Source organism: Diceros bicornis, chromosome 2 (genome assembly GCF_020826845.1).
Source record: "Diceros bicornis minor isolate mBicDic1 chromosome 2, mDicBic1.mat.cur, whole genome shotgun sequence".
In the NCBI taxonomy this organism is placed as follows: domain Eukaryota; kingdom Metazoa; phylum Chordata; class Mammalia; order Perissodactyla; family Rhinocerotidae; genus Diceros; species Diceros bicornis.
In genome coordinates this window covers 13,274,008-13,299,486 of record NC_080741.1, presented here as the reverse complement: position 1 = coordinate 13,299,486, position 25,479 = coordinate 13,274,008, and the positions used below count along the sequence as shown (strand labels likewise).

The window sequence follows — 25,479 nt, the reverse complement described above, 5'->3', positions numbered from 1 at the left end:
GGATGAAGCTACTGCCCCCCCAATCCCCAGGCTTAAGCAGCCTCCGTATTGTCAAGCTCTGCTTTACAGCCGGTTCCTTTCCCTTCTGCTGTAGGAAATCCCGTTTCCTCCTATTCCATGCTCAGTGGAGTTGGAGTCAATCTACGTATCCAAGATATAAATGCTTCATGAATCCAAGAGATACTTAAAGGGAGTCTGCTATGCACAAACCCTGGGGACAGGCCTTGGAGCCAAGGTCTGACCCCACAGGCACTAAATTCAGCTCAGATGTTCCCAAAGGAAGCTGATCTCCCTGTGATTGGAGCCACATTGACTGTGGAGCCTGGGTGCTTGCCTGGTTTATGTGGCGTCTTGGAGAGCTTGATTTGTGAAGATTTCGAAGCTGCACGCCGGGGCACGGTGTGGGCCTTGTTCAACTCCAGTAGAGCAGGAGGTGAGGCTTCAACTTCCACTGTTGAGAGGGGGTCCTGGCACCTTGTCCTCTGCATGCTCCTCACGGCCCCATTTCCAGTGCTGTCGCTCAGACTGTGTAGGCAGAGGCTGCTTTACAAAGACATGCCGACGGAGGAGCAGGCGGCGTTCCCAAGGGCACAGGGAATGTGTGGGCTGCCAGGCAGTTAAAAAACCAGATCACCCTACACACCAGCATGGGAATACTCTGCCTTTGACTGTGTCTTTCCTCAGGGCTGGAGCCACCTACCTGTGGCGGGAATTTGGCGAGAGCTCTGACTTGGAGCTCCGGGCATCCTGCCCAGCGGCGGTGCAGAGCGGGGCTGCCCCCTCCAGAGCTGGGGCGGGCCCTGCTAACTGGTCTCCGCCAGCTCAGGCAGCCAGTGCTTTGGAAAGAGCTATGAGGGTTGAGTGTACCTGTGTGTAGGGGCGGGGTTTAAGAGGAAATCAAGGTGCAGGTGAATCAAAAAGGCCATTCTCAAAATCCTTACCTTGCCCCTCAATTCATTCTTTGAGAGCCTCATCTTTTTGAGGTTAAAAGTCTTTGGAGTTCTCAGATTCTCTTTGAATGAAAATGAGAGCCTTGAAATGGAGAGTGTCTGAGCATGATCCAAGCTGGAACCTTGGGAACAATGGGGAGGGTGGAACAGAGGCCTGACGGCAGCACGGGAGATGAGAGAGAACATCATGGTGGGAATGGGGCTTCCAGAGGGAGCTGAGCCGAGCCAAGAGAGGGCTCTACAGGAGGGAGGTAGTGTCAGAAAGACACTTTTCTGACCTCACCAACAGTCATGATGGGGGATGCTTCATCCACTGACTCAGCCTGTCTTTATTGGTGTCCACCATGGCCCAGGCGCTGTCTAAGCTCTGGAGAAACAGTGAAGGACAAAACAGGTAAGGCCCCTGCTCTCAGGGCTTCCATTCCAGAGGGGTGAGACAGACAATGAAAAGTCAAGACTTATGCAGATAATTTCATGTGAGATCGTTGTGATGAAAAGAATAAAGGTGTGATGCCATGAGTTGTGGGGGTAAGGAGAAGACATTTCAGAAAGGGTCTTCAGGAAGGGCTTCTTTGAGGTCTGAACTGAGGGCTGAATGATGAGAAGGAGCTAGTCATGTGATAGGGGGAAAGCATTCCGGGCAGAGGGAACAGCTGGTGCAAATACCCTAGGGTAGGACTGAGCTCGGTGAATTTGAGGAATAAAAAGGAAACCAATGTGGCTGGGGCATAGCCATCAGTGAGAAGAGGTGGTGGGAGATGGGTCAGGAGTGGGTCTATAGACCATTGGAAGAAGTTTGAACTTTATTCTAAGAGGGTCTAAGCAGAAATGGCCATGGCTTTATGATCAGATTTTCTTTTTGAAATCATCACTCTAGAAGCTCTGTGGAAAAAGGATTGTGGGGGATAAGAGTGAAAATGTGGAGACAAATTAGAGGTTTCTTACAGAGCTTCAGGCAAGAGGTGGTATTGGCTGGGGATGGGATGTTGGCAGGTGAGAGGAAGAGAAGTTCCGCATTCTATTACGTTGGTGTAGAAATGGTAGAACCTGCCGATGGATTATGTGTGGATGTGGAGGGACATTGATTAGGGAAAAGCAGGAATCAAGACGCCTCCTGCGTTCTTTACGTGAGCAGCCATCATGGTGCCATTTTCTGAGGTGGTGCCGTGAGGTGAGGAGCAGGCCTGGCGAGGAAATGAAAAATTGCCTCCTGTTCCCAAGTGGCAGCCAGAGGTGAGGATTTCCTGAACATTTGCATAGGAATGGTAAACTATACCTGGTCAGGAACTCATCTTTAAGAAAAGAGCGGGTAACTCAGATTCAGAAGCTGAACATCCTTGTCCTCCCTTTCTCACAAAGCCGGGGGCTGGGTCTAGGGCAACCTGAGCATGCCCAGGAATTCTGTTTGCTTTGGTGCATTGGAAAATCATAGAGGGTAATAGCCAAAGGGCACCATGCACACATCAATCCAGTTCATTACACACTCGTTGAGTGCCCATCATCAATGATCCCCACAGTCATGGGATAACCGGGAAGTCAAGGGATTCTAAAATTCCAGGACAGAGTCATGAAGGTTTGCTGCATTATGATCACGATCTCTCTCAAAAACCATTTCCAAGTTTCTTAGGCCCAAAGTGTAAGAGTAAGAAGCTGATTTTATATCTTTATTCATGCTCTCTCTCTCTCTTATTTTTCTTTTTTTCCTTAAAACGGATTTATTCTCAACCCTCCTGAGGTCAGTCTTATTTATCTTCTTCATGCCCTACAGTCTCAGCAGATACGTCAGTGGGATATATAATGTTCCTTGCATTCCATAGCTGCCCCACCGCATTGCCCACCACTTTTCCTTGGACAGGGATGGCAAATGAGTTTCATCTTAAGTGCTACCTCTTATGGATTGGTAGAGGCTACCAGAAACGTTGTGTTGAGAAAGACACTGAGGTCATGCCCAGGCTCAGTGGGATTGATTACCCATGCCTGTCACGGATATGAGAAGAGGACAGATTCTGTCCACTTGTTCCAAGATGTTTCAATTACATTTTACTCTATGTCCACCACCCCCAGAAATTTCCAGGAATATACTTCTCAGTTCAATGTGTGGCGTGCATGAGAAAGCATCATGCAGACCTCCAACTACAGAGAGGATAATGAGGGCAATTCATGAGGGGCCTTGCAGTGGTTCTTCCCAGCCAATGACTGAGTGTGGAGATACTAAGGCAGACCTCCTCCTGGAAGACATAGGATCAGCTTTATAGAGTTCCGCTTAGACTGTATGACAGTATAAGACACTTTCATCCAACCTTCTCTTCCTCTCTTGCACTTGAGTTACACTTGCGTCAAGATCTAATCTCTTTCCCAGCCTTTTCTGGCTCTTTCCCTCACACAAGCATTTTCCTCTATAAAATTCTTGGATGTTTAATCCCGTCTTGGTATCCGCTTCTTGGAGGACCTCGACCAACACATCCTGCTAACATCAGAAGGGACCAGGACTAAATTAACCCTACTAGATGTCAGCTGGGCAGCAGGGGAGGTCTTGCCTGTGTCCTTTGTGAAGTAGAGTGAGTTTCTGGAAAAATATCCAATGGGGGGAGGCTTTTGAGAAGTGGAGAAGTTCCGCTGTTGAGAAGTTCAATCTTCATTAAAAAAAAAAAAAGACATGATAAAATGATGTTGAGAATTAACATATAACTATTTTTGTAATTATCTCCATTTTCACTAGTATGCAACACACCAAATAATATACTATCAATGATGTGATACCCATCTTAAATTTAATACAAAGAGCTCTGCACAATTAATTCTGTTTATCATTCTGTGTTCATAAGAATCTTTTAGACTCTCCCAACCCTAAATCAATTAATTGCTAGTACATTTGTGTGCTTTGTTACAGATAACATGTATGTCTTGTTCCCCATCCAAATGTCATGTGATAATTTGATTTCATGAGTCAGGAGTTACTGTTTCTCCTGGGACCTTCTCAGTCCCATGGAATTCTTCTCATTACGTGCTGTACTGTTCTGGTTTACCTTGTGCTGATATCCTTTATGGGATCTGTCCATCCATCCTCTTCGTTTTCTTTTTCCTTGTTCAGTTATCCCCAGAAGTAGTGTTGGTGTATGTGGAAATCAAAATTCTCTTGTTCAATCAAAAGTTATTCAGAAGTAAGTATATCCAAACCAGAAATCTTGGTTAAGAGAATTTATATGTGGGGAGGAATTACTGTACATGAATCTTTGCCTAGATTGACACAAGCAGTAAGAGCTTATTCATTTGTTGATCTTTTTTTTGGTGAGCAAAGTTGGCCCTGAGCTAACACTCATTGCCAATCTTCCTCTCCTTGCTTGAGGAAGATTGTCCCTGAGCTAACATCTGTGCCAATCTTCCTCCACTTTCCATGTGGGACGCCACCACAGCATGGCCCGATGAATGGTGCGTAGGTCCTCACCTGGATCCAAACCTGCGAACCCCTGGGCCACCAAAGCAGAGCATGCGAACCCAACCACTGCGCCACCTGGCCGGCCCCTCCTTTGTTGATCTTTTAATACACATTTGTTGAGCACTTACCACATGCCACACCCCACGTTTAGTACTGGTGAGATCAAGGATCTCACACATCTCTTTTGGGAAGGATGTCTTAAGCATTGAGAGACTCTTCTAGCTGCCGGATACCTGTTCTATTTACCTCTAGGAGAAATTGACACCTTTAACAGTGATGTTACTCTTTAAAATGGCCAAGATCATGATTTCTCTTTTGAGACACACTGGTTGCCTCCCAAACACTCTGAAAATTCAGAGTTCAGATTTATTTCAGAAATTCATCATGATGCTTTTAACCTTTGATGCCTCTTGCAGGAATGATTTATGAAGTTTGTTTCCTTTTATGGTGGTTACTCCAACCAGGTTGCAAGAGATATAAGGACTGTGGTTTCAGACAATTATTCTCTTGACAGCATGCGCTCAAGTTCCTACAGCGAGAGAAGATGCTCCTCTTCCTTTCCAAAAGAATCAGAAGCTCTATTACCTACACGGTATCTCGACAATTGGTGTGCAAGCTGCTCAGTCAACCAGTTGCTTTTCCTTCACAACCAGAACCAGAGAAAGGACTGATCTTGTCTCTACATTGATTGACTTTCCTCTGGCTGAGTTGAATCTAAGAATGGATTGTGTGAGTCTCGCCTTGAAGATGCTAGATATCTTTTCTTTCCCTCCTTCCCCTCTTTGTTCTCTCTCCTCTGTTCCTCCACTCACACCTTCCCTCTTTCTTCCTACATGAAGAGTACGTACGATGTTTTAAGTGCTTTGCCAGGTCACATAGCAAGCTTTTTGCTCTCAGAACACTTTAACACTCTTAAATATCATTAACAACCCCAAAGAGCTTTGGTTTTGTGGATTATATCTATTGCTATTTATTGCATTGGTAATTAAAGCTGATAAAATTTTAAATATATATATTTATTAATTCATTTAAAAATAACAATAAAGTCATTGCATATTGACAAAAAAGATGTAATTTTTGTTAAACATAACTATATTATCCAAAATAAAAAAATATTGAAGAAAGTACCATTGTTTCACATTTTTTTTTTATAATTTTTATTTATTTATTTTTTTCCCCCAAAGCCCCAGCAGATAGTTGTATGTCACAGTTGCACATCCTTCTAGTTGCTGTATGTGGGACGCGGCCTCAGCATGGCCGGAGAAGCGGTGCGCGCCCGGGATCCGAACCCGGGCCGCCAGCAGAGGAGCACGCGCACTTAACCACCAAGACTGGGCCGGCCCTGTTTCACATTTTTACAAATGTCTGGCTTAATGGAAAACAGCTGGATTCTCATATCTGCTTCTGCATTCAGTCTGTTGTGATATCATAATATATAGCCTCTGGAAAACTCTTCCAGAGAGAATGAGAGCAAAGAAACCAAATAGTATCTTAGTACTCTTATGAAAATAGTTTTGACCTTGTGAACCTCTGAAGGGGTCTCAGGGACCCCCAAGAGTTCCTGGGTCATACTTGGAGAACTGTTGTGCTAGGGTTGGAGGTACAGACGTGAAAGAGCCAGCATCTTTCCCCGCCGTCTGGTAAAGGAAAGACACAAAGGATATTTACAGGCCAGTATAGTCCTCATTGTGCTAGAGAAAGACAGGGCGCCATGGGAGGACAAGCAGAGAGGTCCAGTTCGGTCTGGGGTGTGTCTTTGCGGTGGAGGGGCAGGGGAGGCTCAGAGAATGCTGCCTGAGTCTGTGGTGCCTGAGCTGAGCAGGAGGGAGTGCAGGCATTAGAGTACAAATGGAACCCTCTTGTCTGGTACCCTGACCCTCAGGGCTGCTCATGAGGGTGACCTGGGGTGTTTGGCTGTGGTGGGGATGGAGGGGAGACTTTTTTTTGCCTATCCTCTATCTCTGATATTCCATGACTTCCCAGGAAGGAGCCAGAGCTAGAGAAATGCAGATAACCGTCCACATAAATAAGAAGTGAAATTGGCCTGCCAGTGCTTTCTTTCTGAAGCATTGAGAAGCAGGTGAGCATTTTGCAGTGAATATACTATAAACCAGATAATAGCCCTGTGTTGTTCTGAATATCTTGGGATCTAAGGCATGAAATGGCATTTGCAATAAAAATGTATTACACATTTGCTACCTTCTAGAACAAAGTTGATAGCATAAGCCACAAAGGTTTTATTTATTAGTTTGCCGGTAAAGAAACAAAAACATGGTGTTTCTCTCTGAGGTTAAAAGGAATTTGCTCTGTTGCATCAAATCCTCTCACTCATTTTGAATATAACACTGTAAAAGATTCTTTGATGGGTATGATGGTTAGTTTTATGTGTCAATTTGGCTAGGTTATAGAACCTAGTTATTGAATGAAGCACTGGTCTAGGTGTTGCTGTGAAGGGATCTTGGAGATGTGGTTAACATCTATAATCAACTGATTTCAAGTTAGGGAGATTACCCCCAATAATGTGGGTGGGCCTCATCCAATCAGTTGAAAGACTTTAAGAGCAAAAACTGAGTTTTCAATGCCAGCCCTCTGGCATAGTGGTTAAATTTGGTGTGCTCCAATTTGGAGGCCTGGGTCCGCAGGTTTGGTTCCCAGGCATAGACCTACACCACTCATTGGCCATGCCATGGCGGCGACCCACACACAAAATAGAGGAAGATTGGCGACGGATGTTAGCTCAGGGCGAATCTTCCTCAAGCGAAAAAACAGGAAGATTGGCAATGGATGTTAGCTCAGGGTGAATCTTCCTCAGCAAAAAAAGCCAAAAGAACAAAAAAAACTGAGTGTTCCCAGAAAAGAAGAAGTTCTGCCTCAAGACCGCAGCATGAACTCGTGCCTGAGCTTCCAGCCTGCAGGCCTGCCCTACAGATTTCAGACTTGCCAGGCCCACAGTTGTGTGAGCCAATTCTTTTATATATATATGTATATATGTAAACACACATGTATGTATATGTGTATGTATATCTCTATCTCTATCTCTTTCTCTTTCTCTATGTCTATGTCTACTATCCATCTCCTATTGGTTCTGTTTCTCTGGAGAACCCTGACTGTTCTCCAGTTGGTTTCAGTCTCAGCTGTTTTGTCACCTTGTGCCCCCTCAGAGCACTTGATCCAAGGCTCCACCCACAGGAGATGGAAACAAATGTGTGCTGTTGCATTGACCTCTGGTCAGGGGTAGGAATGACCAAGGGAGGTGGGAATCCCAGTTCTTCCATTAGAGACCGTGACCTTGTATGACTTCCTTAAGCTCCCTGAGCCTCTATAATCTCATCCCTGAGGTGCAGTCCATGCTGCCCTCTCCCAGGGGTGGTTGTGAGGATTTAATGAGATCTCGACTGTAGAGCCAGCCACAGAGTGGACCCTCTGGAGTGGCGGCTCCTGATTAGCTGTGTGGTGGTTGTGGTTAACATGGCAATTACAGAAAGGGTTTTAGACAATTACACTTAGTAGCATACATTCCAAAGTAAGTTAAGAGCTGGTTGTAGGGGTTAAAGATGTTTAAAATGCAATGAAGTATGAGATATTCAAGTAATAACAATCTTGGGGAATTACAGATATAACGATTTAGTGCACACTTCAGTCCAATCGTGTTGTTCAGTAGGTAAGACATTTTGTGTGGAAAGATGAGCTGGCTCTAGCAACTGAATGGGAACATTAAACCATCACAGTCTTTTTTTCCCCCTTCCTATTCTAAATGATCTTTTCCTGAATGGCTCCCAATCTGCTTCACAGACCTAATCTAATCTTCCCAGCCCCTGGGAGGTAAGCCCAGGGCTGTGTTAGGTCCTCAGCCCACCAATAAGTTTGTTGGGTAACTTGGGCATTGTTGATCTGGGGCACACTGGGTCCCACAGGGATCCTGATCCCAGCCTGTGGGTGTTGAAGTTCAGAATCCAAGAGACTTTACTGGGGACATATAAGGTGCTAGTCCCCACTGAATCAGCTCTGGCTCAGGGTCTCATCTTATCTTCCTCCCAACAGCCCTGCGGGATTGATGTTACCTCCATTTTATAAAGGAGAGCGGAGGACTGGGAAAATTGAAAGACTTGCCTAAGGTACTCTGTTGGTTACATCGTCTCAGGACTATGATATAAAGCCCAGTACCCCTTGCACCCAATCTCAGGGTCTGTCTTAGGGCAAGCTTTGGGCAGTTGGCTTTATCCAGATGGCTTGCACAGAGACAACCAAAAATCTCACTTTTATAAGATTACACAATTCCCAGTGCACAATTCTTCCCAACCTTGCTCCTGGCCCACATGCCAGTACCCAGTGCCATAATGCATGTAGTTCATCCCCAGGGTGAAGAAATTTAGTTAATGACTTAAGAGTACCCACACTCCAAACAATTGAGTATTTATGGATGGAAAATGATAGATGGAAGGAAAGAAAAAATAGGAATGGTAGATGCAAGGATGGATAAATGGATAGAAGGAAAGAAGAGAGGAAGGGAGGGCAAGCAATGTTCCACCCTCACCGAAAGCACCTATAAAGCAGTTAAGGATTAATGACTCAGTCATCTTTTGCTCAAATGCTTTTTCAACTCAATTAAAACAGTGAAATGTAATCCTCATCTTCTGTGAATCTTTGCATGTGTGAGTCACACACACGGGATGTGTATTTAAAACTCTCTAATTGGTACCTCTAGCAAGAGATGTACGTTCCCTTTAATTAAGTCGTGGCGAATGTCACCCTATGATTCTGGAGAAACGCCCTCTTTCCGTCTGGGTGATGTAGGAATACCTACTCATTGGAATCAAAGCACTGCTGATTGCTTCAGGCATTGGAGGTGCCAGCGGGGCGAAGGTGTGCTCACCTCATGTATCAGTGCGGTGGGTACTGTGTCAGCAGTGGACATAATGACCAGGATACTGCCTCCCCCTGAGGAGGGCTCACAGTTCTGTGGGAAGGAGGGACCGGGAAATAGATGGTGGCAATGCAGCGGACCTGTAGCGTGAGAGCAGGCAGTACAGGGTGACGTGGCGGTGCAGAGGAGGCCAACCGGAGGAGGTGGGGCTGGAGCTGCATCTGGAAGGATGTACAGGCAGGAGTCTGGAGAAAGGAGTGTGAGGAGAGGGGTGGATGGCACAATGAGGGCAAAGGCATGGGTGATTGAGGGAGCTGGGCCTTGGGTGGCTTCACCTAGACTTGTGCTGGAGGGCAGGAGAGCTGCTGATGGATCCTGGGCTGGGAAGTGCAGGATAATTTGCCTTTGGACAGGCTTACCTGTCACTTAGACAGGGATCCTACTGCACCCTCACTCTGAGCAGGGAATAAAAATACTTTTAAAAATGCTTATAATTACTATAGTTAGGAATCATTTTATTCCAAGCACTGACACCTACTCAAACTGGTACCAATAAAAAAAAAAACGGTGGTTGGGGGAAGAACTATTGAAAGGCTTCACTTAGATACCCCAGGGCAGGCTGACGAGTCCGTGAAGGATGAGCAGGGCCTGGACTGGAGAACAGGAGTGGAGGCCAGCCTTTGTACCTCCTGCAGCTGCTCGAGGTGCTTCTCTTCCCCCTGCATGTCGACTCCCGTATCCTCCGCTCCTGGCAGATTGGCTTTCTCTGATTTCAATGACTTCTCAGCTCCCGCTAAACTTCGAGTGATCATTGCATGAACACCAGCCCCAACTCCATATGAATTTTCATCTCAAGTGCCCATTGCCAAATAAATGATGGTTTCTGGGCCTCTTGAATGAAAGTTTCAAGGTCTGATCAATGGACCAGCCTGCACCCCGCATCAATTTCCCCATGGTTAGGTGTCCACCCTGGTCTAGGCAGCTCTACCCGGGGCTCAGGTCAGAAGCGGAAGCTGGGCATGACAGGCAAAAGGCCAGTCTGACCACTAGAGTGATCTATTTACCAGGGTATAGTTAACCTCACTAGAGCATTTTCCTATCAGTATGTTTTTCACTCACAGTTCACTTTTACCAGAGAAGTAGTGGGGTTCTGAGGATTGAGGAGCTAGTAATGGCCGGAGGGTCAACTTCAGGATGAAAGTAGAAAGACTCAAAGGGTAAATCATCAGCCACTTGGCCCTGCTGCTCGGATCAAGCATTAATGCACTTTTTCAGAGGTGGAAGCAAAGAGAAGAGAGCCGAGGAGTTCTCCTGAGGATGCGTGTGTGCTCTAGTTAAAGGCGCACTGGGTGGCAAGACCCAATTTCTCTGTAAATGGAGCAGAAATATCACACTGATGTTTCTTCTGCACGAGTGAAAAGACACAGGCGTTTTCCAGACACTGAAACGTCATGGCAAGAGACAAGACAGAGGCAAGAAGCAGTCCTAAGGGGCGTGATATGACAGAGCTTGGCCTCGAGAAGAGTTGTGTAGCAAACAGGGACATTATCTTGTCAGTTCTTCTGAAGTTACATCCAAATGGAGCAAAGCGTGAGCTGACTGGTCACAGTCTTTTGGAACAAAAAGGCCAAACATTTGTCAGAGGAGGGGACAGATTAATAAGAAATCACAGCCAAGCCACAACCATCAATACCTATTGCTTCTTTCTGGGAAGGAGACGGATGGTTCCCTAGCGTCCCATGGAGCCAGGGTTTGGAAGTGACTCCTGGATGATTCAGTACGTGCCAATAAACCCTGGGTGATGTAGATGCTATCCATCAGTCCAGCCTTTGGCTGGCCTTGCCCCTCAAACTTTGTTGTCCAGCCAAACCTGACTATTCACATTTCCCCCGTGGTGTACCAGGTGCTTCTACCATCGAGCCTTTGACTGTTCACGTTCCTCTGCCTGGGACCCTCCCTCCACATCCTTTATCCCTGCTTAATTCTTACTGCTCATGACCTAGAATCTACTCTCTCCAGGAAGTAATTCTGGCTTAGCATGGCTGGGTTAGTGCTTCTCTTTTTTACCATAGCACTCTGCGTTCCTCTTCTCACCTACCTCTTACCATACAGGTTATCATGGATCCCTCTCTAGTCTGAGAGTCCCTTGAGGGTAAGGACTTTGTTTTTGCCCCATATGCACTGAGGTATAACTCACATGTAATAAAACTCACGCTTTTAAAATGTGCAGTTTGATAAGTTTTGACAAAGGCACACAGAAGTGTAACCACCACCACAATTGAGACACAGAACAATTCCATCATCGCAGAAAGCTCTCTTGTGCCCCTTTGCAAGCAAACCCCACCCCACCCCCAGACCCTCGCAACCACTGATTCGTTATCTGTCCTTTTGCTTTGACATTTTCTAGAATGTCATATGAATGGCATCAAAAGGCATGTAGTCCTCTGTGTCTGACTTCTTTACTTCATTTCACCAGTGAAATGCTCTGGAGATTCATCTATTTTGTTGTATGGATCAGTAGTTGATTTCTTTTTATTGTTGAGTAGGTGTCCGTTATATGGATATACTGCAATTTGTTTATCCATTCACTAGCTGATGGCACTATTCTGGATAAAGATTCTGTGAACATTTACATACAAATCTTTTTGTGTAATTTATGTTTTCATTTCTCTTGGGTATGTCCTAGGCATGGAATTGCTGAGTCATTTTATAAGAAATTGCTATACTATTTTCCAAAGCGACTACATTATTTTACATTCTTACGAGCAATGTAAGAGAGTTTTAGTTGCTTCACATCATCAGAACTTGGTATTGTCAGGCTTGTTTTAAGCATTCTAGTCGTGGTGTGGTGATATTCCATTGTGGCTTTAATTTACATATCCCTGATTACTATTAGTATTGAACATCTTTTCATGTTCTTATTTGCTGTTCGTATATTTATTTTGTTGACAGATCTGTTCAAATTTTTGCCCTTTTTTTGCAGATTATTTATCTTATTATTGAGTTACAAGAGTTCTTTATATATTTTGGATACAAGTCCTTTATGAGATATGTTTTGCAAATATTTTCTCCGTCTGTGGCTTTTTAAAAAAATATTTTCTTAAGAGTGTTTTTCAAAGAATAGAAGTTTATAACTTTTATAAAGTTTGATTATCAATTTTATCTTTTACAGTTCGTGATCTTTGTCACTTCTAATAAATCTTTGCCTAACCAAAGGACATTAAGCTTTTATTTTATGCTTTTTTTAAAAGGTTTTATAATTTTAACTCTTACATTTATGTCCATGATCCATTTAGAGATAATTTTTGTACATGGTATGGAGTAGGATTGAATTGTTTTTTTTTTGCATATGGATCTCCAGTTTTTCCAGCAGCATTTAATGAAAAGACCGTCCTTCCCCTCCATTGAATTATCTTGGAAACTTCATCAGAAATTAATAGACCTTAAGTATATGTGTCTATTTCTACACTCTTTATTCTTTCTATTGATCTATATGTCTATCTTTATGTCAATACCACACTATCTTGATTAGGGTAGCTTTACAATAAGTCTTAAAATCAAGTAGTATAAGTCTTCCAACTTTGCTCTTCTTTTTCAAAATTGTTTTGGCTGTATCAGGTCCTTTTCATTTTCACTAATTTTAAAATTAGTTTATCCATTAAAAAAATCTTACTATTATTTTGATTTGGGTTGCATTGACTCTATAGATCAATTAAGGGAAAATTTACATCTTAACTATATTGAGCCTACCAAGTCATGAACACTGTCTGTCTCTCCATTAAGACCTCTCCAGGTCTTCTTTAAATCTCTCAGCAATGTCTTAGAGTTTTCAGTGTACAGTGTACAGATCTTGCATGTATTTTGTGAAAGTTATTTCTAAGTGTTTCATGTTTTTTTTTTTTTTTTTTGGTGAGGAAGATCAGCCCTGAGCTAACATCCATGCCAATCCTCCTCTTTTTGCTGAGGAAGACTGGCCCTGAGCTAACATCTTTTGCCAATCCTCCTCCTTGTTTTCTCTTTTTCTCCCCAAAGCCCCAGTAGATAGTTGTATGTCATAGCTGCACATCCCTCTAGTTGCTGTATGTGGGATGCCGCCTCAGCATGGCCGGAGAAGCAGTGCGTCGGTGCATGCCCAGGATCCTAACCCGGGCCGCCAGTAGCGGAGTGCACACACTTAACCGCTAAGGCACAGGGCCGGCCCCGAAGTGTTTCATGGTTTTTGATGCTATCATATTAATATTTTTTAATTTAAATTTCTAGTTGTTTATTGCTAGTACATAAAAATATAATTGACTTTTATATATCAACTTTCTATACTGTGACCTTCCTAAATTCACTTATTAGTTTTAGTAGCATTTTAGTAGATTCCATAGAATTTGCTTCATTGATAATCGTGGTCTCTGTGAATAAAGACAGTTTTACTTTTTATTTTCCAATCTGATTTTTTCTTGCCTTGTTGCATGGGTTATAACCTCCAGTACAATGTGAATAGTATAGTACAGGTAGGAGTGGGCATCCTTGTATTCTTCCTGCTCTTGGGGGGAAAGCACTCACTCTTTAAACATTAAGCATGATGTTAGCTATAGGTTTTTATAAAAGTTCTTTATCAGATTGAGGAATTTCTCTTCTATTTATTCCTCATATGCTGATAGTTTTAATTATGAATGGATGTTGAATTTTGTCAAATGCTTATTTCAGGGACTTTTTCCCTCTATTTTATCCCCAATGCTTAAACTATTTTTACACATTTTAGGTACTCCACAAGTATTTGTTGAATGAATGAAGCTGGGCTAAATACCTCTGAGAGTGCAAGGCCACACTTCAGCCACTTAGAAGCATGAGATGGGCTAGGGGGACTTGAGAGTATCTAAATGCCTATTCATGTCAGGGGTACTAGATTGGCCTAAAAGATCTCATGCAATTTTTATGACATTTCTATGAAGTAAGTGTCTCTATTTTACAAATGAGGAATGAGTAATAGATGGAATGATTAAAAAGCTATAGTATGGTTCGGATTGGGAAAGAAGTCCTGTGTTTCGTAACTTAATAGAAATAAAAAGACAATCATTAAGTTCAGAAAACAAAATATACAGAGTGGTCTGGTTTCAAATATGATGCAAGTTAAAATGGAATGTGACTCGGCCATTTGATGGAGTGAAAGAATCAAGAGTCAAGTTGATCTGGATACAAGGCTTGTTGTCCTTGGAATGACTGTTGGACCACGAAGAAAGAAGAGTAACTCTTGCACAATACTTGGCTCAGCCATGAATGATATCCTGGTACTCAAAAAGATGTAAATTTAAGTTATTGGTTTAACCCTGAAGATTTGATCTGTAGACAAAGCAAAGAAGATTTAATTTTCATTTCACATCAAAATGCAAATGTTTATCAACCTTGACAAAGCAAAAGTCGAGATAGATCTGAAGGGAGGTAGAAAGTCGGAGAGAAATGAGGGAATTTTAGGGATGTTAACATTCTTATTTTCCAAAAAGGGAACATTTAAACCCTCTGAGCCTGTTTCTCACCTGCAAAATGAGATATGAAGTCTTCCCTAATGGGATTATTGTGAGGATTAATGAATGTATGTAAAATGCTAGTATGTGATAGGTACTCAACTAATTGTAGCAATGATAGAGAGGAGGAAAGGGAGGCAGACCTGTGGATAGAAAGAAATAAACCCATTCCTGCTAATGAGGGAAAACCTCACCTTTAAGGTCTATATATCACCTCTGACACTGCCCAGAGAGCAGGGTGGTGAGTCTGAGCAGTGAAAGGTCAGGGACTGTGTGTCCAGCCCAGGACATCTGCATGACATGACAGCCCTGTGAGTGGTGTCATCTTCCCCATCTTACAGTTGAGGGAGTTAAAACTCTGAGTGGCTGACTGACTCGTAGGACCGGCCCTGAAGTGGCTAAGCTAGGCCTGAAACCCAGCAACTGTGACTTAGATTCCATTGTCTGCCACCGAGCCAAGTGGCCCAATGAATCTGAAACACAGGGTGAGCTCCTGGTGTATCCTCTGGACACATTTCTAATGAATAGACCCCTAGGTTTAATTAAAGAGAATAAAAAGATTAATTGTTTCTCCCAACAGCTGCAAATTATTTATACTGCATTTGTGTTGATGGCTAATGAAAGAACAAAGGAGTGTGGGGACAGCCCAGGGTGGCTGTAATTCTTCCAGGGTCCATAATGAAGCACCGGTTTGAATGCCAACACGTGAGCATGGATGAGCCTGCTGCGCCATTCAGAGCTGCAGTCAGCAGAGCTGCTCTCTGCCCTGGGCATGATTCAATTAGCAGAGGTGGGTCTCAGGGGCCAAGACCTGAGAATAGCAAGGCTATGTCCTTGCCCCACTAAACTGCCTCTCGGTTAGTTCGTGATTGCTGTAGAATGGGTGAGAAGGAGCAAAATGGTGGCCCAGGTTGAAGCTACCACCAATCCTGGAGCAACTCTTAACTGATCTTTTGAAACATGATGAGGTGGGAAGAAGACAGGAGCTATTGCAACAGAACTGTTCTCAGTTTCATAAGCTCTTGCTTTGCCATGGCTATTGAAAAATATGTAATATAATATGTTTATATATATTATAATGTGTATTACATATTTATAATGATATGAACGTATGTGTGCCTGTGTGTGCGCTTTTGGGACACCGCAAAGTACGAGAGAGTTTTTGGTTTTCCCAATTATTAGTTATTAACCCTGCGGCCATCTTGGGAAAGTCACACCTTGTGAAAGTATTTTCTGTGTCATTTTCGTAAGGATCACCCTACCTCTCAGGTTGCTGTGGGCAGCATTACGTATGTGGCAACACCTTTTAAACTGTGAAGCGGGGTGAGGATTGGCATCAGGACAACTTTGATGATGCCAGGGCTTGCTCTAACCTGTGATTTTGTTTCTAAAGCACCTACTCTGCACCCAGACTTCCTAGAGTGTACGTAAGGGAACAAAAGGCAAACCAAGGAGATCAGATTAATATTTTAGAAAGATTATTCTTGCTGCCAGGGTGGATGATGGATTGAAGTTGGACAAGACTTCTTACTGGAAGACCAGTCAGGAGGCCACTGCAGCCATCCAGATAGGAGATGGCTGGGCCGGAACCAAGTCAAGGAGATGGAATTGGCAGAAATGGGATACTCACCAGATAAGATTCTCACATAGGAATATTGCATCAATCCTAGCACAGTCTTATTTAAATTCTCCACCCTTCATTAGTACCTGTTGACTATAAGTATCTTGTAACTGTTTGCTAGGACTGCCTTAACGAAGTACCAGAAACCGGGTGGCGTGGAACAGAGTTTTATCGTCTCACAGTTATAGAGGCCAGAAGTCCAAAATGAAGTTGTTGGCCAGCCCATGCTTGCTCTGAAGGTACAAGGGAAAGATCTCCTCCAGGCCTTTTTCCTAGCTTCCAGTAGTTCCTTGGCTTCTGACAGCACAACTCCAGTCTTCAGATGGTGTTCTCCCTCTGTGCACATGTCTCTGTGTCCAAATTTCCCCTTTTGAAAAGACCACCCGTCGTTTTGGATTAGGGCCTACCCTAATGACCTTATTTTAACTTGACTACCTCTATAAAGACCCTATCTCCAAATAAGGTCACATTCCAAGGCACTAAAGGTTAGGACTCCAACCTATCTTTTATTCAGGACATGATTCAACCAGTAACATATATTTGATATGTATTTTAAGTGTATTAATTTTTCAGTAGATAATATATCATTCAGCTGGTCAAATTATTGAAGAGCAACTTAAATTGCTAGATCATTTAGACCATTGAGATAGACAGTCTTTAAATGATCAGAAAATATTCAAGTATCTGTTGTATCTTTACAAATATGTTGGTACTTATATATGTATGCATATAAAATGCAGTAACAGCTCTAATGATGGATCAATTTAGGTTGAGGTCAGAAATCCCAGCACACAGCCACAATCTGCTAGTTTGTTGATTGATAATAGACTTTAATTCTGAAACATCTATTAATAGATAGTAGCATTTGAGAATTAAAGCTTTTAATCAATTTCTAACAGTTTCTGTCTAGACTGGGCATCCAGAACTAGAAATAATGGGATTTTGGTAAGGGAAAAGATCCATGGTTTTAGAGCCAAAAATTGTGTGTGAATCTCAGTGCTGCCCTTTATTTCTGTGTGCCTCATGTGAATTGTTGAACCTCTCTCTGAACCTCACTTCTCTGAGCTTCCTTGGGTGGAAAATTGGACTAATATGCTCTATATCCATCATGTGGTTGTTAGATGAGAGCCTATGATTGGGCAGATGTACATTATTAATAACATTATTATGGATGAATTATTCAAGTGATGATCTTAGAAGTCAATCTTTTTGTTTTATTTTTTTCCATTGTTTTCTAGTCAACAAGCACAAGCCATGGATCGAGACTTCGTATCATGGAGTTATAACTGAGAACAATGACACAGTCATTTTGGACCCACCACTGGTAGCCCTGGATAAAGATGCACCCGTTCCTTTTGCAGGTGAGATGATGGCTTAGCATGGTTGGGCTTGGCTCACTTTGGAGACTGTTGGGAAACCTCCACGAAGCCCAGGCTCTGGCTCGATAGCTGTTGTCACCATCCTGTGCAGCTCATAGATCAGCCTGTGATTTCAGAGCTGTATGCCTCTACTGATTTCTGGTGTGGATTTTGTATCTCCTTATCGTTTTTCTCCTTGGTATTGCCTCCAATGCAAGACTCTTATTTCTTCTTCTGAGAGATGGTCTGTTGCTGACGTGGCCCCTGGTGTTGGAAAAGTTGGGCTAGTAAGGTCCATAGGGGAATTTTCCCTCTAGAAAGATGACCTATAGATATGATGAAGTGTGTGACCCACTGTCCCCACTACCCACATATCATGGACGGATGAAGACTTGTAGCTTGGTAGATTGGCAAGAGGAAAGGGGGAAAAAAAGGATCAAGAAATATTTGCTAAGGGTAGGACAGGGCCGTGCCCTTGAGCTTCAAAGTGGGTGTGGCTTTTGGAGGAAGAATCCGAAGGCAGGTGTGGTACCATTTTTCCCCCTGCAGCTTGTGGCTGGAGAGCCTTCTCATTATCTCAAGACTACCACTACTTCCTCTTCCAACCTCCTGCAAGACCAAGTCCCAGGAGGAGTGTGTGAAGAATATGCCTATATCTCATATTTCCATAGATTTTGGCACAGAGAAGGGGATGGGTGATGGCAGGAGGAGGAGGGATTGGACAAAGAATTTCTGAAGATGCAGGCATCATGAGTAATATTGTTAGCATTTTATAACTGTCAGGAGAAAGACAGGAAATTTAATGAAGGTTTTCAAGATTTCTAGAAGATTGCTTTATGATAGATGGGTGCTAGGCTGAGGTTTTCACCATGATGAAGTCTATTTTTCCTGACAGTTTGTCTGCTACATTATGAGCTACTTGGGCAGAAAAAATTGGCTCTTTCACACTTCTAAGAGATAAGCTCTGTGAAGGCCCTTTTTTCATTACAGAATATTATAAAGTAAGGAGCGAGGGGGTGGGTTAAATGGGGAAGTGCAGTGTTATGTGAAGATAAACCCATAAGCATTCTTGCAGAGCGTGGGGGAGATTCTCTTGACTCTCAGAAGAAAGCTTTATCTTTATTTTATGTAGAATGATAACCACCAAAGACACCTGCCTGTGACTTCCATGATGTTTAGAGTTGGGACATTTCCATATATCTTCCAGCCATCCTCAGAGGTCCCACCTCAACCAAATTGCACTTGGAAGTGTAAACTCCATGCTGTCTTTTCCGCAAAAGATCAGATGTCTTCCCCAAAGCTTATTTGCCAGCTTGAGAATGTTCCAACTCATCCCCTTCTCGGACATAAGGTATTGGGCTTAATCAACAATTCTTCACAACCCCCTGGCAATGAGATTTTAAAACAAACACTAGCAAAAGTGTTTGGGTCATGGAAATGTTTGGTTTGGCATGCACTGTGTGCTTAAAAAAATACAGGCAACATTTAGAAATTGGGAGATTTAGCATAAAAACGCAAGATTCTGATTTATCTTGAATCAGATCGGAAATACAGAGCTGAGTCGCGGCTCCCCTCCTTAGACTGAGTGTGTGCTCCTGGCTTCCCTCTGCCTCTTCTCTCACAGCCTGTGTGCAGAGGCCCTTTCACCAAGCAGCTCCTCTCATTCACCTCTCCGTTCGTGTGTGCAGCTCTTCTTTAAAACATAACAGAGAAAACCAATGACATATTACATGAGAAGTAAACGGACACCAGTAAGTCACTTCAGTGTAGTCAGGCTAACATTTTAAAAGCTGAGGGATGTGTCTGATTATTCATTATGTCTGCCCTCAGTGTAGCCCTCTTCTCATCCAGCAGTGAACTAGGAAACTGAAGTTGTGAATAAGCTATTCTGCAGTAAAGTTATAAGCTCTGTAATGTACAGACCAAAATGAGGGGAAAAATATTTAAAGCAAATCTGATATTTGAAAGTTTAGATTTATAAAAGGTTACTTACCTTTCTTGGTTGTAGGGCCGAAGGACCATTAATAATTGCACCTGATGATTCACCAAAGGATTTCCTTAAATTGCAAATCCATCAGATGCCTTTCAACTTGAATTTGTATTCTGACCATTGGATGTGCCCACAGGTTTTCAGGCACATCTTGAAACTAGGGATTGCTTCTGAGCCAAGCCCTGAGCAGTTATTTCCATCTGAAGACAATGTCTATATTTCTCCTGATATTTGCAGCTGCATTAAAAAAAAAAAAATCTAGCTTAATGCATCAAAATATAATCTTCCAAACTCTTAAGAGTAAAAAATAAAGGTGCTTTTTAGAATGGTCAAAGCTATTTTTTTCCGTGTTATTTATGATCAACTCTAAGACAGGACATGGTCACTAGCCATCCGTCCAGACTGCAGGCATTTATTTTAAAACATTCATCTTAAAAAGAAAATACTGAAGATTTATTTCGGATCCCTATCATTCTCATAAAATTGAAAAATTCATATCTGCCAGCTCCATCACTTCTTGAAGTCAACTGCAGCTTTTAGGCCCCCTTATCAACGGCTCTTGTATTGGGTGTCAGTTTCCCACTCATTTCCCAGTGGTCTTTATTTCTAATTTAGCCTGTGAGCTGAGCTGTAAGCTTATTGGGAGATGGTTCCGGCCATGTCATTTTTGCTCTGTCTTATTTCTCCTGTGATTTCCTCCTTTTAAAAAAATTTTTTTAAGAAAAATTTCCTATATAAAACATCATCATTTAAATAAAAATCCTGATTGTGTTTTGCATATAAATGCAAAATTCAGGGATATAAAATAGGTTTTGTTGTATATCTCCTAATTTTGACAATAAGTGTTTAATGTAGAAAATGTGAAAAATATAGCAAAGCATAACAGAAGTATGAAAAATGTTTTCTTACCCCCAGACAGAGCCTCTGTTAACATTTTAGTGTATTTTCTTCCAGTCATTTTTCTACTCTTTTTTTTTCAAAAATTATGATCACCTCTCATATTCGGTACTGTAACTTATTTTTCCCACTAAACTAATGAAAATACACCATTTTATTAAAGATTTTTCTGCAACTGATTAAATGACTGCATGATTTCCTATTCAATGAGTATTCTATAGTTTATCATACTTTTATTTTTTTCCCAGCTTTATTGAGATATAGTTGACGTGTAACATTATGTAACTTTAAGGTGTGCATGTTGATTTGATACACTTATATATAGCAAAATGATTAACACCGTAGTGTTAGGTAACACCTGCATCATGTCACCTAATTACTACCTCTTTTTCACGGTGAGAACACTTAAGATCTACTTTCTCAGCAATTTTCAAGTACATATGTAATACAGTATAGTCATCATGCTGTACATTAGATCCCCAAAACTTACTCATCCTATAAATGGAAGTTAGTACCTTTTGACTGACAGCTCATTTCCTCACCCCCAGTCCCTAGTAACCACCATTCTACTCTCTGTTTCTATGAGTTCAGCTCTTTTACATTCCATGTATAAGTGAGATCATACAGTCTTTGTCATTATCTGTCTGATTTATTTTGCATAGCATAATGCCCTCATGGTCCATCCATGTTGTCACAAATGGTGGGATTTCCTTCTTTCTCATGGCTGAATAATATTCCATTATATATAAACCACATCTTTTTTATCCATTCTTCCATTGACAGACACTTAGGTTGTTTCCTTATCTTGGCGATTATGAATAATGCTGCAATGAACATGGGAGTGCAGATCTCTCTTGAAGATCCTGATTTCATTTCCTTGGGATATATACCCCAAAAGTGAAATTGCTGGTTATATGGTAGTTCTATTTTTAATTTTGGAGAGAACCTCCATACTATTTTCCGTAGTGGCTGTACCGATTTGCATTCCCATCAACAGTACACAAGAACCCCCTTTTCTCCATATCCTCGCTAACACTTGTTATGTCTTGTCTTCTTGATGATAGCCATTCTAACAGCTGTGAGATGATGGGCAATTTGTCTATTTCAATTCTTTTTTATTATAATCTGTGTCTACATTTCTGATTCTATCATTTGGATGGATTTCCAGAATTGGTCAACATTGGTCAAACATTTTAAATTTCCTGAAACATGTTAATTGCTTTCCAGAAAAGTTGTATGAGTTTGTAGTCACATTCACACGAGTCTCTCATTCCCTGGCCCTGTGTGGCTCATTCCGATGGTGTGATGTAGTTCAATATGGTGGAATCACTGATTGCAGTAGTCTCACTATCTTCATCTGTAAAATAATATAAGCTTTCCACGGTCGTTGTATTGATTAAATTTAGAGAATGTCTATGATGCATGTTGCAATGATTCAAGATATAGTAGAAGTTTAACAAATTTGAGTTTCCTTTTCCAGATCCTTCTCTCTGTCATTTCATAGAGGAGATAACTAACTCACAGAGAGGCCAAGCAACTTGTCCAGCATCCCAGAGCAGGCCAGGGCTTCTCACCACTTGCTCTGAGCTCCTTTTTCCTATGATTTTGTCTTTTGATCCCTGCTCCACACGATTAGCAGAGGCGCCGACTCTCAGTCAGTGAAACCTCCCTCAGACCTCAGTCAAGTCCATTAGACCTGACTCAACGCTCAACCCAGTGTCTGAGCCCAGTGGACGTGACCTCTTTAGAGAGTCAGATGCAGAAAAATCCTTGAGTAATAATGAAAATCCTGTCCACTGCATGGCAAAATATGATAATGAAAGCAAGCTGGGCACACCGTGAACTTATTGATTTCTACATGAGCCCCACTGTGGCCTGTTAGGAATCTGTGGAGACTTTCAAATTTGAAGGGAATTAGATTGCTTTCAGAGATAATAGAGCTGCTCATTTGTCTACATTGGGCCAGTCTAGACTTGTCTTTTGTAAGGACAGGGCTGCAGAGAATGATCAGGCATAATTGGCTGGCTTGTCGGGCTGGGTGACTCTCTGAAGGCTGCCCAGAGAATTGCCTGGGACGTGGTTTGGCCTGGTTTGATTAGCTGGTTGCAGCAGAAGGTGCTCTTGCCTCCATGCTTAACTCCGTTTGTCCTCCTTGTTCTGCGCAGCATCTGCCCATCTATCTGCCTCCTTGTCTTTGGACCTGCCCAGGGCCCTTGTCCGTGCTTTGGGCCCCACAGGTGCCCGATGGCAGGACCCTCCCCAGGGGCTGTGTATCCATGGTGTCCTATAATGAGAAGAAATGCAGGTTGTGAACAGTCACAGGCTTTGAGCAGACTCGTGTGGTTTTACATTTAGGCTGTGCCATTGACTAGCTGTATGGTCCAGACAAATTACTGAGCTCCTCTGAGGGGCACTTTCCTCATATTTAAAATGGGGGTAAAACAGTACCTACTCCTGGGTTACTATGTGGATTAAATAAGATACTAATGCAAAGTGCCTAGCATGCTCTCTGGCAGCCAGTAGATGTCCAATATGTCCCAGTTCTGATAATCCGAACAATGGTAACAATGAGAGTAATCAGAGTAATTGTAATCTTATTATCATCAATAAACCACGAGTGTTTTATTCATTTTAGCTTGATTACAATGATGCGATGATAATCTGTGATAATGATACTATAAGGAAAGGAGAAAAGTAAGTTTGGAGTTTGTTCTAAAGGCTTGATGGAGTCACCCACTTGACCATCAAGCTGTGCTGCCTAGATTGGTTATATAGCAGTATGGGGACAGTCAGTTAAATAGTGTAGGGGAAAGTTGTTTGGGAATTGTGCAGAACTCTATAAATATTAGTTGGGAATGAATTTCCTTACCTTCTACCTATAATTTATCCCTGTAGAGTAACCCCGTTAGTTACAAGATATACTTTTAGATTACTGCAAATTATGTGCCCTTTTATTATAAACACATGCACGCACACCACCTGCACATGTGTGCCAGCCGCTGCACACACAATTGCATTCAAGCCTCACACCAACCCGGTGGAACAGGTAGGTCAGCTATTATGATTCTGTTTTGCAAATGAGGACATTGAGACTTAGAGAAATGAAATAACTAATCAAGGTTACCTGCTGAGGATGGATCAGCCTTGTCACTCAATCCCAGACCCTCAGACTCCAAGTCCTGCCTTCTTTCCCCTCTGCCAATTGTCTAGTGTGTGAGACACATGTCATTGGCAGTGGAAGATTTACATGGTACCCGGACGCAGCATTAAAGAATGCTGAATCCCATGCTGAGTAAGTCATTCCCCTTTAAGTTCTTTTTCAATCTTTCTGATTACGCCAAGGAGAAAGGCACAGTCTGGGAGGCTCAAGGTGTCTTCAACACCTCTCAAACACGTGCTAATCTCTCTTTTCGACAAAGAAGGAGCAAGTTCTCTCTCATAACACTCCATAGGGAACAGCGTCAAGTTAGAATTTTAATAACATTCTGTTGTATTTTATTTAGGTTACTTTCTATTTGAGTCTGGCTTTTCAGTTGTTTTCTTTTTAAGTAAATTCTTCTATTATTATAAATTTATCTGAGTTTTTTTTAAACCCCAATTTAAAGAAAAATGTAAGTAAATAAGTAGTTAGGTAGTTTATGGCAGTGGAAAAACCATGAAAGAGGTACCACATGGGACACTGTGCAATAAGCACACCTGGGCCTCACTCCCCCATCCAGCAACCTCAGGACCACCCTCACCGTGCTTGGCCATCTTCAGTCTGTCCTGCCCACGACTCTGAGCTGTGGTCCTGGCAGCAGAGGAACGATCTGTCAGCCTCATAGTAGACGTGCCTTTGCGTACCAAGCTGGTTGGCGTATGGTCATTCCCGAGGGCTGACGCAGGGTGCCCCGTGCTGTCCCATCCTGCTCTCTGAGCACTCACTTGGCCTCAGCCAGAGGTCAATTGGTAGCAGTCCCTGCGGAGGATCGGGTGCAAACCTCTCTGGAATCCACAATCTTGGCTATAGCTTGGGACCTCACAGAGTTGGAATCAAGAACAAACAGGAAGCAGAAAGACGTGGACCAGCGTCTATTCATTCGAGTACATGTGAAAATTACTAAAAAAGATAAAGAATAAAATAAAATTAACCCACACTCCTAAGACTCTGCTAGACTTTTTCCTGTTCATACGTGGATACATAGTTCTTATGAATTGGATCATAGTGTATGTGGCTCAGAGGCTTTGTGTTTTCACTTTCCACAGACATTTTCCAAACTGCCTAAAACATATTCAAAAATATTACTTAAGTGTAGGCATAGTTATACGTCATATAGCCATATCATAGTTGATTTAACCATTCTACTATTTTTATATATGTAGGTTGTTTACAATATTTTTCCATTTTTAAAAAATGACACTGCCATGGGCAACTTTGTTTGAAATGCCTTTCTTAGACATAGGAGTCAGGATTTTGTGTTTATGGTTTAGTTCATAGATAGTGAGAAAAAACAGATGTGTTCTATTTTCAGTGACAGATTGCTATTGTGTTGTCAGATGTTTTTGCTGATACGATCTGTGACTGCCCAATTTTTGAGGAGATGGTAGGGTTCAGATTAGACAGAGGAGTAAGAGCTGGACCCGACTCCACACCTGTGTGCAGCCTGTGGCAGAGCCTTCAGTCCCCATCTCCATCCCCGTGACAAATTCTCTTGTTCACTGTAGGACTGTGATATACAGGTTTCCAGTTGCAGGCAAGATGTGATGTGAGAACTCATCAGGGCCATACAGAAGTTGCTTTAAAGTTGAAGAAAACGGAGAGGTGAGGGCACGGCAACCAGTAAATAGGCCAGAAGACGTGGTCAAGTTGA

At 42.5% G+C, this 25,479-nt stretch overlaps 1 protein-coding gene across 1 annotated transcript in view; it reads left to right on the top strand.

Annotated features, from left to right (window-relative positions):
- Positions 1-25,479, top strand: part of CLSTN2 (calsyntenin 2) — a 577,645-nt gene that overhangs the window by 206,446 nt on the left and 345,720 nt on the right. The window contains exon 2 of the mRNA XM_058551984.1: positions 17,623-17,745. Coding sequence (XP_058407967.1) covers positions 17,623-17,745 — 123 coding nt within the window. The remainder of the gene's footprint in view (positions 1-17,622; positions 17,746-25,479) is intronic.